This window comes from Hydra viridissima, unplaced genomic scaffold (genome assembly GCF_058129835.1).
Source record: "Hydra viridissima isolate aposymbiotic clone 2 unplaced genomic scaffold, HvirCarnegie_v1 scaffold_10, whole genome shotgun sequence".
NCBI classification, from domain to species: domain Eukaryota; kingdom Metazoa; phylum Cnidaria; class Hydrozoa; order Anthoathecata; family Hydridae; genus Hydra; species Hydra viridissima.
This window is the reverse complement of record NW_028324309.1, coordinates 15,218,207-15,235,000: the sequence shown is the minus strand read 5'-3', so window position 1 is coordinate 15,235,000 and position 16,794 is coordinate 15,218,207. Positions and strand designations below refer to the sequence as shown.

Genomic DNA, 16,794 nt, shown 5'->3' with positions numbered 1-16,794 from the left:
TAATTACAATTGTAAAAAAAAAATAATATTAAAGACATTTAATGATGCGTTTTTAACACAATTTTCAAGTATGTTATTGGTTGTAACTAAATGGCAAGGATGGTGTTCAAACATGAATGGTTCATACTAAATGGCAAAGGATGGTGTTCACACATGAATGTCATCGAAGAAAACTTTCATTTAAGTTCACTACATAAACAAAGATTAATCACAATTATCGCTGTGAAAATAATCGAGTAATAATCACGTTCAGAGTTTGTCACATTTGTGCGGCATGATTACCCAAAAAGTTTTTGACAAGTATGACAGAGCTGCGCGATGTAGATCCTTTAACATTGGTCATGAAACTCGTGAATTTTGAGTATTTTGTGAATTTTCAAATACGAGGACCATCAAAAGTTCAATCAATTTAAGGAAACATCCACAAACGTATTTGAATTTTTACGCAGTAAAACGCATTTCAAACGTCTGGATAAACTGTCTTCAGAAAACTACCAATCCTCTGGTCGATACTCCGGGATTCCTATTTAGATGATGAGTTATGCGAGTTGCTTATCTTAACGGTAAGAAGCTTAAGTCACAGTTTATTGCAGAAGAGAGGCGGCGGGAATCCATATTACGGCCGCCCATTGTGCAATAAACTGTGACTTAAGCTTCTGTTTATTAGACAGTTTTTTTCATTTAGTTTGCATCAGATCATTGAGCTTTTCTTTAGCGACTAGTAGGTTGTTGAAGTACTTCCTTCATATTTACTCGGTGTCATGCCAGCCTACAGATGTTTTCCCTCTTCAAATGATATTTTTGGTCGCCTACCCTCGCTTCCATCAGAATAGATTACTTTGTAAAGCAACAAATTTTTTCTAATCATTATCACTAAATTTTTAATTCTTTTTTACTCAACTTTAATTTAACTAATCAATTGCTTTTGTGCTGTTAAATTCGTGAACTAAAATTAGAAAAATGTCTCGTCAAAAATATCTCATCTTATTACATGCAAAATTAAGAGTTACATCATTTTATTACATTATATTTGTTAATTCAACGCTCAAATTTCACAACTTAAAGTTAATTTTACATGGACTAAATTATCCACATAACCCGCAAGTACGCGTTAGGGAAGTTTGTAAACATTTTTTTTGATGTAAAAATTCAGCTTCCTTGACCCAAAATTATATATCAATATAATACGCAAATACACACTTGTATTAGAAATGTTCTTATTTTAATAGTCTTCTCATTTTTTACCAATTTTTTTACCCCTTCTTCCTAAATCTCGTTTCTCTCTAAAAATCTTTTTTTTTTTTTTAAATCTCGAGAGAATCTCCTAGATCTTTTAAGAAATCTCTTTTCTCTCTTTCCCAAATTCTCTTTTCAGAATTCCCTTTTCTCTCTTTCCCAAACTCTCTTTTTAAAAATCTGTTCCATTTTCCCTTTCCAAGAAGATGCTTTTGATTTTCTCTTCAAAAAGTAGCGAAGTTTTTGCCCAAAAGTAACGAAGTGTTCGGAATTTATTTTCACATTTCATGAAGATAAAGAAACCGGGCTTTATTTTCACTATTTTTATGGATGATGAAAAAATTTTTGTAGTAAAAAAATTTTTTTTCTGTTAAAGAAAGAATCATAACAAGTATTTTACCAAAAGTTAACGTAATAAGTATGCAAGCTAATAGATTTCTCCTAATATCACGAGATCTTTTCAATGAAAAAATCTTTAGCTAAAGTGTAAGGCCTTAAATGATGAAGAAGCCGGAACATAAGTTAGAACGTAAGTAAAGAATAATAAATTGATGTCATGATCTTGATCATTTATAAAAAAAAAAAAATTAATATGACTATCATTTAAAAAAATCATGTAATAATAACTCTTTACTCTCTCTCTACCCCTGATCCTTGACATTATTGAAGATACAAAATTATTTCTGTATAGAGGTTGTATTCCAACAGGCTTCGTTGTTTGGATAATGCACTAATTCTATATAAAGTAAAAGCCCCCAAATTTGTTTCATTTCTGGCACATTACTATATGAAAGCAGAGTGATAAATCTGGTTTTTGCATTTATAGTATCAGCTTTCTCTAGTGCTATTTGTCTTAGCAACTATCAATTGAAATTTATCTTCTTTTTATAAACAGGAAATAAGCAGATTGTTGCGCAAAACTTTATAAATCCAAATTAGGATTTAATCCTTCAAGCCCATCGAATTGAAAAACTAGCTGATTTTCACCAGTTACTTCTGTCCATGTTTAAGTAAGTCGCTTTTTTATATTCCGTCGTTATTTTTTATATTCCGTTAATATTTCCGCGTATGAAATGTATGTTTATTTGTCATATGTCAAATTTTATGAAGTAGCTGTCAATTTCAATTTAGTTTCGAAATGAGATTTTGATGGTTATCTTTTTTCCCTCTACAACAAGAACCTTATTACTATTTCAGAAATTATTTTTATTCACTCACCTTTCAGAAGTTAATTATTATTTGTTCATTTCTCACAGAATCGCAACTCATGGAGAGGCAACAGCTGCTGTCGGTGGCAGGTATTTTCTTGAAATAGCATGATGAAAACTATTTTGCAAGCTAGTTAAAGCAACATACAGATTTAAAGCACCAGATTAGTATGAAATGCAATCACTCGAAAGTTGTATAACAATCAGCTGGTAAAATTTGTCTAAGTCTTTGAAATACATACAATATGAGGCATTTCAGACTACAAGTTTACAAATAGAACACTCAGCTCTGCACATTTAATTTTGCCTTTTTTTAGTTCTGGAAACACTTTCTTAAAAGCGCTATATGCATTTAAGGTGCCCATGAGCTAAACATCAATCTTTGTATGAATATTTTTCGATAAAGAAACGTATTTGTAGTATTTAAAAATTAGTTGAATAATGTTACAAAGATTATATTAATTGTTTTTATTAATTATATTAATTATTTTAATTGTCATTTGTAAAACTCAATCTTAAGAATATTTTTATTCATATTCTTTCTGTTCCACGAACCTATTCGCTTTGGTGAAAAAGCATCTTTTCGTCTTGATGCTATTCCAAATATTTTATGGATTGCATTTAATTATGCATGCTTTTTTGCCCTTAAAGAATGGATGTAAGTGTGTGTCTATTTATGATGTGAATTAGTTTAGTAATATGTCTTTTCTGATGGTATTCGTCTACGGTTTGTGTAATAACGAAACAATTTGTGTCTGAACTGTAGCTGTCTGCAGCTAACACAAGTTTTACAAGTACTATCCAATATGAGCAATAAAAATAAAGAAAACTTATAAAAATTTGTTTACTAATTCTGAAATTCTACAACTTTATCCAGAAGAGGAGGCTCTAGCACTTGAGATCAAAACATGAAAAACTTCTGGACTTTGACATAACAGTAATATTTTTATTTAGACACGCTGATGACAATGGCTAAAACCAAAATTAAAATACATTTAAATTTAACACTCAAATTATGATTAATTTAAAAAAAAGAAAAAAGAAAAAGATAAACAAAGATAACTAAAGTACGGACTATCCACTTTAAATGACGTAGATTGATGACGGTTCTTAGAGTGTACTTTGCATATTTCATATAAACTAGAATGGTCTCCTGCTACAAATAGTACAACTGCAAAACAAAAAGAAAGAAAATGGGCTTTAAAAGTTGACAAAAAGCGGCCGAGATTTCAAGATTAGATACTTGCTTAATAAATTTATGTTAATACAAATTAATTTATACTTGCACAACTTTATATTTATATAATCTGATGAAAAAAAGAGAGGTGAAACCTTAAAATAATTGAAATTTACTTTTTGTAAATCGTAAAAATTCATATAAATAAATTAACTTTGTGAAAATTAATCGTTAGTCGAGAAATAAAATACCGATTAATCTCCACCCCAGAAAACAACAACAGCATAAACATAAACTGTCAGCTAAAAATTTTCAACGTTAAAATTTTATTGAGCTGTTAATATATAGTTTAAAAAACTTATAAGATAGTAAAACTTTAATATCATTTTTTTTTACCGACGTTAAAATAATACAGCCCGCCCGCCACACTGGTTTAAGAGGACCGAGGTGATTAATTATTTTTACCAGAACTTTTCTGAACGATGACGATTTCTAGCAAATAAAAAATGTTTCTTCATTACAGGATAAAATATTTCAATATTAAAACCTTTGAAAATAGTATTTTTTGTATTACATAAAACTGTATTTCATAAATAAATAAATCTTAAAAATATGGATTTTATAAAAAAAAAAAAAAAAAAGAACTGATAAGAGTTTAGGGTTGCTCTGACTTATTGACCCAGTCATTTAAGAAAAATATCGAATCAATAAATATTTAAGGCTTATTGTAGAGGTCATTTTTTTGATCGACAGTCTCCTGGGTGAACTTTAAACGGCTTTCAAATTTTGGCGACGTCTTCGTAATAGATTCAAATCTTCAGACTATAGCAAAAAACAAAACGTTGATAGAGAAATTTTCACTGAATATAGAACTTTTATGAAACAAACACAAATTTTAAGATTATTTTCTAAAACGTTTTTGGAAATGTTCGTGTCATACCCAACAAGTGTTTGAGAAAATATTTGTTGGGTTCTCAACGGTTAAAGATATGAGGAGAATTCAGAATCTTGAATGTCCAGAAATAAAATAACCAATACATAAAGACAAACAAATGTTTGTTAGGCTTTCAATACAAAAGTCTGTTTGTGGCTATAAGTATGTACTACCATGCAAACTTTTTTTACTCTTAACTCATAGCAAATAGAAATATTAGTAGCTTAAATGAAAACAAGTTACAAAAAATCAAAATCATAACCATCATAATTATATATAGTACATAAGTAATAAGTAATTATAAAATCATAATAAATGTGCAGAAGCTAATTTTAGCGTATAGATTGAGTTTAATAAAAGCAAATTTCTGCTCGCTAAGATTTAATTACCTCATATCCTACTTCTTCAGGGGCACTGAGGTAAGATTCTGCAAAGTATTCTAGATCAGATGCAGTTCCTCTCTCGTATTCCATGTTATTGTATCCGTCTTCATCATCTTCAGAATAGTAATCAAAAATCTTCGCACTTATAGCTGCTGCTGGTTTTATTCGAGATACTAATTCCGCAAGGTCAGTAAAAGATGGGGCAGTACTGTTGTGCTTAAAGATAATATTTTTTAGACATTAACGCCTATTTTTACAAATTATCCTAAGGTTCTGCGCACCACATCAATGCGGTGAACGGTGAAGAAATCTTGTTACATTGTCGGTGTGTTTTTTTACTTTTTAACGCAAAACTGGTTATTCTACTAAACCAACTTACATATCTTGGGGCGTGCACAGAGTTAAAATTTAAATTTTCACCGCATTGGTACAATGCGGTTTCTCACCGCAGTGACAAAAATTGTCACCGCAATTTAGGTGACACTCGATTCGGAAATAATTTCCATGCTCGGTTCGGAAATATTTTCCATATGCAGTTAATCATATCAATGCGGTGCACAGATCTTTAAAATCAACCGTGCTAATTTCAAAGTATAAATAAAAACAAAAAAAAAAAAAAAAAAATGTTAGAATGGTCAATAAACAACTTTTGGTCAAGATCATCATATCAGTAAATGTGAGTAATATCATTTGATTATTCTGATGGAAAAAAGAACCTCACCACTGTAATCTGCCTTGACTTTGGATTTGATTCAGTCTTCATCAATCGGTCAGACTTTATTAATCCCTCTAAAACAGCCTTTGCATGTTGGTACCCGCAGTCCTGTTAAACAAAAAATAAATTCATAACTCAAAGTATAGATATCAGGTTCTATGAAGATTGTAATTGCAACTGGAAAAATGAAGTATTAAAAAGACCGCATTTTTCATTAAATCATATTACTTCATTAAATATTTAAATTTTGCAAGTTTTAAAACATGAATTCAAAATTAACTTACCAATATCTCATCAAAGCTGCCAAATTGTAGAGTTTTAAATCTACAGAATTATCAATATTAAAAAAATAAACAACAGAGCTAGTTTAAATAATCAAACAAACATGCAATAAGTTAAAAGTTCTCTCTCTTAACAACTGAGTCTGAGCTGTATGGTAAAATACTCTACAATAAATAAATATACCTATTTATAAAGAAAAAATTGGTGAAGTAGTAAAACTAAGAGTGCTAAATCTGGGAGCAAATTTTATTATTTACTAAATCAAAAACTTTGGCGAATGTTTCAATTTAGTTTCATGCCCTGTCTTGAATGAGCAAATGGAAAACCCTGCATCCTTTCTGTTTTTCTAGACAAGGTTTCTATTAAGTCAAAATTAAACATATGCAGACATAACTTAAGGGTCATAAACCTATTAATAGGTGGTCGTATATAATTGTAAAAACTGCTATTCTTCACTTCTTCAAGTTTCCCCACACAAGACACATATGCAAGCCGGGATTGTATGCCATTCATATCAGGAATCTAAACACAAAAAATATTTTTGATCTTTTGCCTGTTTTACAATTTTTAATCTGATTTTAAGATAAAATTTACAGGGTGCGGCAGCGATTCGCAAACCAATTTTTGGCTAGGTTTTGTGATGTAAATAAAATACTTTTGCAATTTGTTTTTGTTGATTAATGTTCAATGACCATCTTAGATTTTAATAAAATTGTGAATAAAAAACATTTTAGTTAAAAGTTTTACAATGGAAGTTAAAAGAACCAAAGCTTTAAATTTGATTCACGCAGGTTTGCCTGCACATGAAGTGATTAGTGTTTCTGGAGTATCTAAAACTACATTTTACAAAGTGAAAAAACGTGACAGTGCTGAGAGAGCCAAAATGCCATCTCCTGTGAACAAAAAAGTTGATAAAAAGTTTACAAAAAAGCTTAAAAAGTATGTTGAAAAGAATCCTACTGTATCCAATAAAAAGAAAGTAAAATTGTTCAATATTGATGAGAGGACAATCAGAAGAACTCTAAAAACACTTGGAAAAGTCAGTGTGGCCCAACCTTTATGTCAACTTTTGACAGAAAGACAAAAAACTTTACGATTGGAGCAATCAAAGAAACTTCTGAATCAGTTAAAAAGTCATGCTTTGTCAACAGTTATTGTTTTCTCAGATAAAAAACTTTTTAGTGTTGACTGTGTGATAGATAGGTGTAATGACAGATTCATTGTGCAAAAGAGTGAGAAAGCACCACCTGTGTATCACACCAAGCACCCTCAGTCCATCATGATGCTAGGAATCATCGCTTCTAATGGAGAGAAATGTCCACCCATCCACATCAAAGAGAAAGAAAAAGTTACCTCTGATGTGTATATAAGCTTACTAAAACGCTATGTGGTGCCATGGCTGAAGAAGACATTCCTAGAAAACAATTACATTTTTCAACAGAACAATACACCTTGTCATGGGTCCAGAAAAACTTAACAATATCTTCAGGACAATATGGCTAATTTCTGGCCCAAACACTTTTGGCCACTATCCAGCCCTGACCTGAATCCCCTTGACTATAGTGTTTGGAGCGTAGTTGAGAGTAAAGCTTGCAAAAAGGCCCACTCAAGTGTCAAGTTACTAAAGGCATCAATTACCTGTGCTAGGAAATCAATATCAAGGGACTGTATAATAAATATCTGCCAGTCCTTCTGTCCTAGGCTTGAGGCAGTGATCAAAAAAAAGAAAACCTAATTGAATGTTAAAGTGGGAAAAGTATTTATCTTCTTTATGAATTTTTATAATTCTTTTTAATCTTTATGAATATAGTTTTTTAGTGCTTTAAAAATTCATTTTGAAAAATATTCTAAAAAATTCGCAAATCGCTGCTGCACCCTGTAAATAGCGAATGTTTAAGCTTTTGCAGTTTGCTAAATCTTAACTCCCAAAGTAAAAAAAAAAAAAAACAAAAAAAAAAACAAAAACTTGTTAACTCATACTCTGACAGGTGAAGCAAAAGGATTAAATTTCTTCCATAACATCCACCAGCCAGATAGTGTGTCACCAAAATTTGTAAGAGCCACTTCATCTTCTGAGCCAACATCAACGCATATAATAGTTTTAACACCTAACGATCGCATGACATCCCCTGAAAAAAAAGGGGTAATCCCAATAATACACAAACATGTTGCTACTAAAAACAATAAAATTTTAAAATACTATTCAAACATATAAACTTTGATTTTGGTCAGTTAAAAACTACAGCTTTAGATTTTAACGGTTATAATTGTTATTAATTAAAGGCTTTTTTTATCATGTATATATACTGTATTTACAAATTAAGCATATACTGAATTTACAAAATAAAAAGCTAAAAAGGAAAAAGTAAGTAAAGAACTTTCAATATACATAAATAAAATTTTTTTTTAACAAAATCTAAACAAGTTAAAATTGATAATTAGAACACTTCCTTATGAATATTAATCTAAATAATGAATTAGTATTAATAATCTAAATAACGAATTAGTATTAAACATTTTTATTATCTGAAATTTTTATTATTTTTGTTTAGTGGGAAAAGTGTAAACTAGCCTGGTAAGTTGTTCACATATCCTCCATCTAGTAGTAGATGACCATCTACAGGATCACACATAGGGGGAAGATAGCCAGATAAGGACATACTAGCTCGCACATATCTCCAGCAGCAACCTAATATGAAAATAAGTCACATAGAAAATCTATTTGCTAAATTTAGAGTCTTCTTCACTGAATTACTAATTGAAAAAGAAACTTTAATGAAATAGAAAATAAATGTTAATATACCAGTTTGATGGATTTTCATTTTAGACTCATTAATATCAGTTGTCACGCAAAAGTATGGCAGTAACATGTCCTAGAGCATATAGTAAACTAATTTATGCAATGATAATAACAAAATGATTCAATAATAATTCAAAATCATTTTTGAAAGTCTGCTTAAAAAAGAACAAAAGTTATACCTCAATTTTTATGTCGCCAAATGTTGAATGAATTTCTGAATTAAAAGCCTTTCCTAAAGAAATAAAACTAAGAATCATTTAAGAATGTAAATGCTTTCTTTGCACAAAAAGCAGTAGAGAAATGATACCTGAGAAAAGAGAAGTGTATGGGTATGTCATGTCAAGTACTTTACGCCACATTGACGCCATTTTCTTGATAAAAATAGCAAAAAATCAACAAAGAAAATGATTTTAAGCTAGAGTTCAAAAACAACTATAAATCAAAGATTGATACTTAGATAAATTAATACCCTGCAACCCTCTCGGCATTGTTGAATTGTTTTTACAACACATCCTTGTTTTGCATAGAGTGCACCTACAAATGCTCCCATACTTGTACCGCCCACTGAATCAATAGGAATGTCTAAAGGTAAATAAAAAATTTGTCTTCAACAGATTTTAAGAGGACAGATTTTTGAAAATTAGCAATAAAAAATTTATTTAACTTAATTTTAAAATCACTCCTTGATATTAGTTACACAAAGTAATTGTAGAAACATTTTAAAGTATAGAAATTACAAACAGTAAGTAGAAAGCAAAAAACCTGCTTCTCTCAAAGCTTTAATAATACCAATGTGAGCTATTCCCCTGTAATTGTAAAAAACATGTTAATAAAAACATTAGCTATTCTCATGAAACTATACAAAACATAAGAACAGATTAAATATCAGGTCAAATGTCAGGAAAGAATAGATAAGAATGAATTAAAATTAGTACCTTGCACCTCCACCTCCCAATACTAAACCTATAGAAGTTCCAGTTAAAACTCTGGCCAATCGAGCAAAGTCAGAATGTCTAAATAGAAAGGAATGGAACTCTTACAGAAACAATTCTTAAATATGTATATTTAACATGCAGCATAAATATATATATAAAATTGTTTCCTTTTAAATGTTTGACATTAAGTCAAGTTAACTTGGAACTTTTTTCACATCTCATTATTTACACATGGAGTCCTACACCTATACTTAACAATAAAAAAAAAAAAGAACTCTAAAAGCTCCTAAAACTATTATCTTTATTTTTCACTTTTTGTATATTTTTTCTGAAATTTTCTTTAGAAAATTATATTGTAATAAAGTCCTCTATTACGTATTTATATTTAAACTTTATGAAAAGATGGAAAATGTTATAAGTTGTTAAGCTTTTATCAAAAATATATTTTTGGCACAAAATATAGATGCAAATTTCTCATCAAAATATTGTATCTTACTACTAGAAGCAGAACAATGACAGAAGGTAAGTGGTTTGCTTTGCTCATTTTTGCAACCAAAAAGAAGATAATGGGACAGTTTGGATTAAATGCAACTAAACAGTATCTTTTCACCTATGCAAAAAATCTTTTTTTAAAAAAAGAAAATAATGTTTAAAAATGTACTTTGTCAGTATTTTCCGTGATATAAATCACTGAATAAAGTAAGGTTTGATGTGCAACTCACAGATTACATAATCAATAAAGCCTACAACTTGTATTTCATTGCAAAATAGGAGGCCAACACAAAAGTTTAACATTTTTATAACTTTACGCTGTTATAGTTTTTATTACTACTACTTTATTATTATTATACTGATTATTATTTCAATTATGTGATTTTTACTATAACAAAGTGATTATTATTATAATAATTATAAAGCAATAATTATCATTATCACAATGATAATAATAATTTTATTTGTTCATAAGATTGTTATTATTGTTAAAAATACTACTTTTATCATTTTAATTTTCATTATCATTACTATTACTACTATTATTAGTATTGTTATTGGTGTTATTGTAATTATTATGTAATAATAAAATCACACACAATTAAATTAAAAAAAAAATTACTTTGAAGGGCACTCATAATTAGGATCTTCAGCATACTAAAAACAAACATGGTATCATAAAATTCTTTTAAAATATTTACAGAAAAAAATTTACTTAAAAAGGAGGAATGATTTATTACCGACTTACTCTATCTGAAAGAAGTTTTCTTTTAAATATTTTCTTCGGACATCTTATCTAAATCATTACAGAAAAAAAGTAAATCATACAACCAGATAATTCCAAAATTTTACATTATACAATGTACAATTGTAACTCCAAAATATATTGCACATTTGGTATACACTTTAGAGAAGTCCACAAGTATATAGAAGAAAATTAATTTAATATTATGGCAAGTTGGAAAGCATCAAATAAGTCCAACATAAAATAATAATAAAAAAAATCTGGTAAAGTTTTGTATCATTAGGTGAATATCTAGAGGTTGTACAGAGTTTCTGAAGTTCCACCATATAATTTCTCATTCAATTGATTTTCACATTAGTAGTTTATTTACACAAATTTAGGTTATTTAAAAATTACTAAATGAAAGTTATGAAAGTATTTAGCATGTTTGATGTAAGTGGTACTAATAGAATTCCACCAAATTTGTGAATGTATAGTTTAGAAATGCATTACTTCACCAATTCACTGGTTTAGCCGATTTAAAATTATAAATAAATAATAAATTCAATCCAATATATTGCTAACTTAACACTACATGCTTTGCATGCTTACTACAGATCATTAGTTTTCTATTTTAACATAGATATTGCATCAAGAAAAAACTGAGAAACATCCCATTTTGCTCAATTATCAATTCTGTTATGTGATTATTTTACTTATTTTAGTAGTCACTGGTTTGCAATGGTCACCAAAACAAATACAAATTAGAAAACACTAAAGACAAGATACCAGTCTCAAGTCTGGCTGATTGACGGACTAGCCTCTAGACTTTATCAGCCTAAAAAATTGCCCTTATTGTAATAGACTTTGTCAATCCTCTTCTATCACAACAAGCTGAACATGGTGTTGAGAGAATGTTAGCAGTGCAACAAATTTTTGACATTTAGGAGAAAGCAGTAAGGGTTGCATGGCAGGATTAGATATAATTATGAAGCAAAAAGTGTAGTGAAAGAAAATAAGAGGAAAAAAGAGAAAGCTTGTTATATTAAAAAAGACCTAAAGTTCTAACTAACATGGTTCCATTATTGTTGCCAGAACTTTGCTGTAAGGACCTTTAAAAGCCAACTAAATTTGTAAGGGTGCACATTTTAATCAATAGGTACCAAACATCTACAACTGTCTGTTGTATTTATGTTGTTACTAAGTTGGTGCATTGGTACAATTGGATATAGAAAGAAACTATTGTTTATTAATCATATGCATGTACTATTTCAAACTCTTTTTTAGATCATTGATAAGTTGCAATGTAGATTTTTGAAAATAAAAATTTTATAGACCACCTTAATACAGTTTGTATTCCAATAAAAATTACCCCAGTTACACTATATTCTCTTAAAATTTGGTCTGAAATTTTAGAACTACAGTGCAAAATTAAAAGAAAATTCTTTCAAGTTACAAGTTTTACTTTATCACATCAAATCATTCTTGAGATATTGGATTTTAATTTAGAACCCATTTTCCTATTGGGTTTCCACTTGCAGCATTACAAATAAATCTCATTAGAACACAGGAAGCTCTATAATTTTCTAAATGTTCTAGCATTTTGTTTTAATGCACCAATGGTACATTATTTTCATAATTTCCATGAAACAATGTAAACTAGTACAGGTGATTCACTTCACACAAAGTCAGATCAGAAATCCCATATTTGTCAGTTGTATAAGTTCCAGCTTGGTCATTCTGCTAATTAAGCTAAACATAACATTTGACAAGCCCTAAGCAGAGGCAGTATTACCAAATGCACTTATCAAAGTTGGTTTCAATGCTTTCATTCTAATGACTTCCAACTCAAGGATCATACAAGGTCTGGTTGTCCAACTGAAATTGATTCTGAATCATTGCGCTAACTGATGGAGGAGGATCCAGGACTCATACCCTGCAATTTAACGTGCCAGAGAAGAGCTTCAATGCTTGCAAACTTGAAGTGGATGTTCATAAATTTATCATGATGGATGAGATCTTCAACTGAGCTTCTGCAAGGATGAGATCTACTCTTTGCCTAATAAATAGAGAGTTGTTGATAATAATCCTGATTATATTGTAGATTCTGTTTATTTAAAGGGATCTAATGATTTAAACCATTTCATAAAAATGTAAAAGAATTTTCTTTCCAACATAATAAGAACCAGCTTAAACAAAAATTGAATCTTAAAAGAATCTTAAAAGACCTATTAGAAGCCTTACATTTTTGCAACCAACAATAAATTATTTGAATAGAAGAGAATTCTTTCCAATATGTTAATACATAGATCTACTGTCCTACTGTTTATTGAGTACCCACTCAGTAATCTTGTAGAAGTCACACAAAAATCACTGGAACAACCAGTCTATAACTTAGAAAGCTTTACTCTGTTCTATAGATATGCTGCTTCTTACCTAATGTTGTTTTTCTTTTCAATCAAATTAGTTTACTAAATGTAGACAATTGAACTTTAAACACTCCCTCTGAATCTGAAGTAGATGAAGGACTCCCAGTGTCATGTAACATATAACAAAACTCTTGCTTATAAATGTACATTAAATATTTGTTTATGGTTGACATGATAGAAGTAGATGTATCTTGCATCTGGAGAATCATTCTATTATTCTATTATTAATTGCTTGTTTTTCATGGTATTTGAGCTACTTTTGTGGAGAAATCAAACAATTTGTCCAGATCAGTTCTCGTATCTTTTTTGCATCTGCAATATTTATTTTAAAACTTTTGTATTAAACAATGGTTTTTAAGCTCAAAATAATTTTTTAAAGCATTCTAACTCCACAATCTACTTTGAGGCTTTCCTAATTACACACACTTGGTACAAAGTCCTAGTTCTTATTTGTGTCATCATTATTATACTAAACTTAACATCAATCATTTGCCTAATTTTTAACAAAAGAAACTTAACTTCAACATTTTTTGAGTCATACATTTAAATCAAGGTAAATCATATTCATAGTAAACAAAAAGACAGAAATGAAAATTAATATATGATTGCAAATAAATTTTTTTCTGTATAAAAAAACTGCCCCAAAAAAGAGTGGCCAAAATAACCCTACCCTAAATTTATACATAACTTATTCATAAAATACAATGTTGCTTTCAAAGAACATAATAAGATCATTTTATGTTTCTTTTATAACAAAAATAGAATTTATCTGCAAATAGAATTTGTCATTGTAAAACTGAGAAATGTTTTTCTCTACAATTCTCTCACATTAATGTTAAAATCTACTTATATAAATAGATTTTCAAGTTTTTAACAGATTTCTCTATAATTGTGACATCTTTTGCAAAAATAGTTATTGACTTTAAATAGAATGCTTTGGTACCATTCATGGAAATTTAAACAGCACAACTTGAATTGAGATACTTTTGAATTCTTTTATTCTTTTTTTAAAAAGTATTCAATTAGCCCTTTTTTTTTAAGTATCATTTTTAACACTTTAAGAAAAGATAGCAACCATAAAAACATAATCTTACATGATAGTGAGCAGAAACCCATTCTCTAGCATTCAACCATTCTACTGTGTTTGTTGGCTGAATAAAAGATTCTTCATCATGAAGAAGAATCAAATCTTTCTGTGCACGAACTAATGTCATTCTTTCCAGTTGTTCTTCGAGCTAATTCAAAATAACATCTATCAACAAAGTTAGTAATTTAAGAAGAGCAGTCTGCATTTGACTTAGTAATATCTTAGCAACAAAATTTATAAAACTTACACAACCTAGAACATACAGAGCATATTACTATTGAATCATTGTGTGTTTGATTGAAAAAAAAAAAAAAAAACATTACATAACCTCTCTTTGGTATCTTACGCTCAAAATCCTTGAAAATTTAATATCACCTATTATATTACAATATTACAGCTTAACTTTCCTGAAGACTTTTTTTAATAATTCATAATCTTGTTAAAAAAAAAACAAACAAAAAAACAATTACCTGAATCATGTTTAACAAATTGAAAATGAAAAGAACTACAAAACTCAAATCAATTTTTTTTCATCAGTTTTTATCAACTCTATGGTATATAATTTTTTTTTCTTTTCTTTTTTTTTTACATAAAAACATGTTTTTAAGTTTACTTAATAGTTTTACCACTCTAAATTTCTTTACAAACACACTCATAGACACAGAAAGACTCACATGCACAAACAAATACATTTACGCTTACACAAAAGGCAGGGACAGGAAAGCAAATCAATACAAACAAAAAAAAACCTTTCCAACTTGAGGATCTTCATCTACTCTTCCAACTATCAATATAGCATCAGCTTGTCTTATACATCTCTTAGTCCATTCGGTCATTGTCATGTCTGCCTGATACACCACAATTTGATGGATATCTTCTTGATGGGAGAGCCAATTAGAAAGATTACATTCGTGAATACTGAAAAAATTAATCAATAGATTATCATAAAGATAAATTTTTTATGAACTGTAGTATAGATTAATATAAATTGGGCTCAAAATAGTGATCAGAGAGTTTTATGCAGTTCTTTAAACTTAAAATTTGTCTCTGATTACTTTTATCACTTTTACTCTAAGTTACTTTTGAATAAGAGTTACTAATTTTTAATCAGTTCATTATTACTTTTAGCAGTACAAAGTTATAGTTAATAATTTTTATATACTAAACCATCTCAATTCTAATAGTTCTTAGTATATGATTGCAGGATTTTTTTTTTTTTATTACATTTTTATTGTAATTACGTTCTTAAAATAAATTTAGCAAACACAGCTTTGTGTTCATATGTGTGTGTGTTTGAGAAAAAGCATTGCTTTTCAACTACATGAGAAAAACTCTTACTTTTCTAGGACAGCATTACCCAATCTTTTTTTGATTACATCGCTAGTCAAAACTAGAGTAGGACCTAAGATATGACCAAATATGTTCTGAATTACAGATGTAAGTGTACTGAATACTAAATCTCATACTGAGTATAAGAGTAACAAAAACTTTTCACAATTAAAATGAAAACATATTTCTCTTACCAATATCACTAATAGCTAGTCCCAGTTCAAATGTAAAGTTATGAAGAGGAACAGAATTTGATGCTGGTATGACTGCTAATGTTCCTAAATTCTTAGCAACTCTCTCTGTATAAATCAAGAAATGATTATCATAAGCATTTACTGAGAAATTTATGTATGAAATGTTTTGACTCTAACTTTTCTCCCAAACATTTAATTAGCAAATTAAAAGAAAAGATTTTTTTTATAAGTACAGAGAAATAATTTTTAGTAATTGTAAGTAATAAATAAAAATAAATAAAAAATGAATTTTATAATTTAATGGATTTTTTATGCTCATATTTTATATCATGTTTAATGTTTTATATTAATAACTCATGCTAGTAAACTTGCACTAAAAAATCTAAAACTTTGCAACAAAGCTGTGACACATTGAATTACCTAATTTTGAATCAGTCAAATGCAATCGTGAGCTTTTTTTCATTTTTGTGATCAACCGCTCACCCAATAATTGTATTAGACGTGAAACAACCTGTGTGATGATAGCATTATAACCATAATTGTTAATTATCAAACCAGCAAATAAATGAAGACCAAGAAAGAATTGTAACATACTTGTGGATAGCATAGCTTTATAGTGCTCAACAAGCCCTCAGGTATTTGAGCTAACTCTGTGTCTCTGTTAAGTGATGAAAAATATATATCAAAAATTGAATATAACTAAAGTATTTGCTGTATATTCAGAAATATAAAATAGATAGAAGGTATGAGAAAATTTTTTTGACAAAAAAACAGCTGTATAAAACTGAATGTATAAAAGATTATAAAATACCTTATTGCATGTACTGACTCAGTTCTCTCTGTATGTGTAAGTGCCTCAACCTACCACA

The 16,794-nt window shown here is 29.0% G+C and overlaps 1 protein-coding gene across 1 annotated transcript in view; it reads right to left on the bottom strand.

Annotated features, from left to right (window-relative positions):
- Nucleotides 1-4,255: 4,255 nt before the first annotated feature.
- The window catches only part of LOC145181481 (patatin-like phospholipase domain-containing protein 7), a 31,194-nt gene continuing 18,655 nt past the window's right edge, over nt 4,256-16,794 (bottom strand). Inside the window, exons 21-42 of the mRNA XM_090099634.1 lie at nt 16,737-16,786; nt 16,520-16,583; nt 16,346-16,436; nt 15,926-16,030; nt 15,741-15,804; nt 15,152-15,320; nt 14,410-14,550; nt 10,911-10,958; nt 10,785-10,819; nt 9,671-9,748; nt 9,498-9,541; nt 9,205-9,317; nt 9,043-9,106; nt 8,915-8,967; nt 8,739-8,808; nt 8,508-8,624; nt 7,916-8,064; nt 6,345-6,457; nt 5,938-5,977; nt 5,660-5,761; nt 4,945-5,154; nt 4,256-4,443 (exon numbers count right to left, since the gene is read on the bottom strand). Coding sequence (XP_089955760.1) covers nt 4,390-4,443; nt 4,945-5,154; nt 5,660-5,761; nt 5,938-5,977; nt 6,345-6,457; nt 7,916-8,064; nt 8,508-8,624; nt 8,739-8,808; nt 8,915-8,967; nt 9,043-9,106; nt 9,205-9,317; nt 9,498-9,541; nt 9,671-9,748; nt 10,785-10,819; nt 10,911-10,958; nt 14,410-14,550; nt 15,152-15,320; nt 15,741-15,804; nt 15,926-16,030; nt 16,346-16,436; nt 16,520-16,583; nt 16,737-16,786 — 1,974 coding nt within the window. The 3' untranslated portion in view covers nt 4,256-4,389. The remainder of the gene's footprint in view (nt 4,444-4,944; nt 5,155-5,659; nt 5,762-5,937; nt 5,978-6,344; nt 6,458-7,915; nt 8,065-8,507; nt 8,625-8,738; nt 8,809-8,914; nt 8,968-9,042; nt 9,107-9,204; nt 9,318-9,497; nt 9,542-9,670; nt 9,749-10,784; nt 10,820-10,910; nt 10,959-14,409; nt 14,551-15,151; nt 15,321-15,740; nt 15,805-15,925; nt 16,031-16,345; nt 16,437-16,519; nt 16,584-16,736; nt 16,787-16,794) is intronic.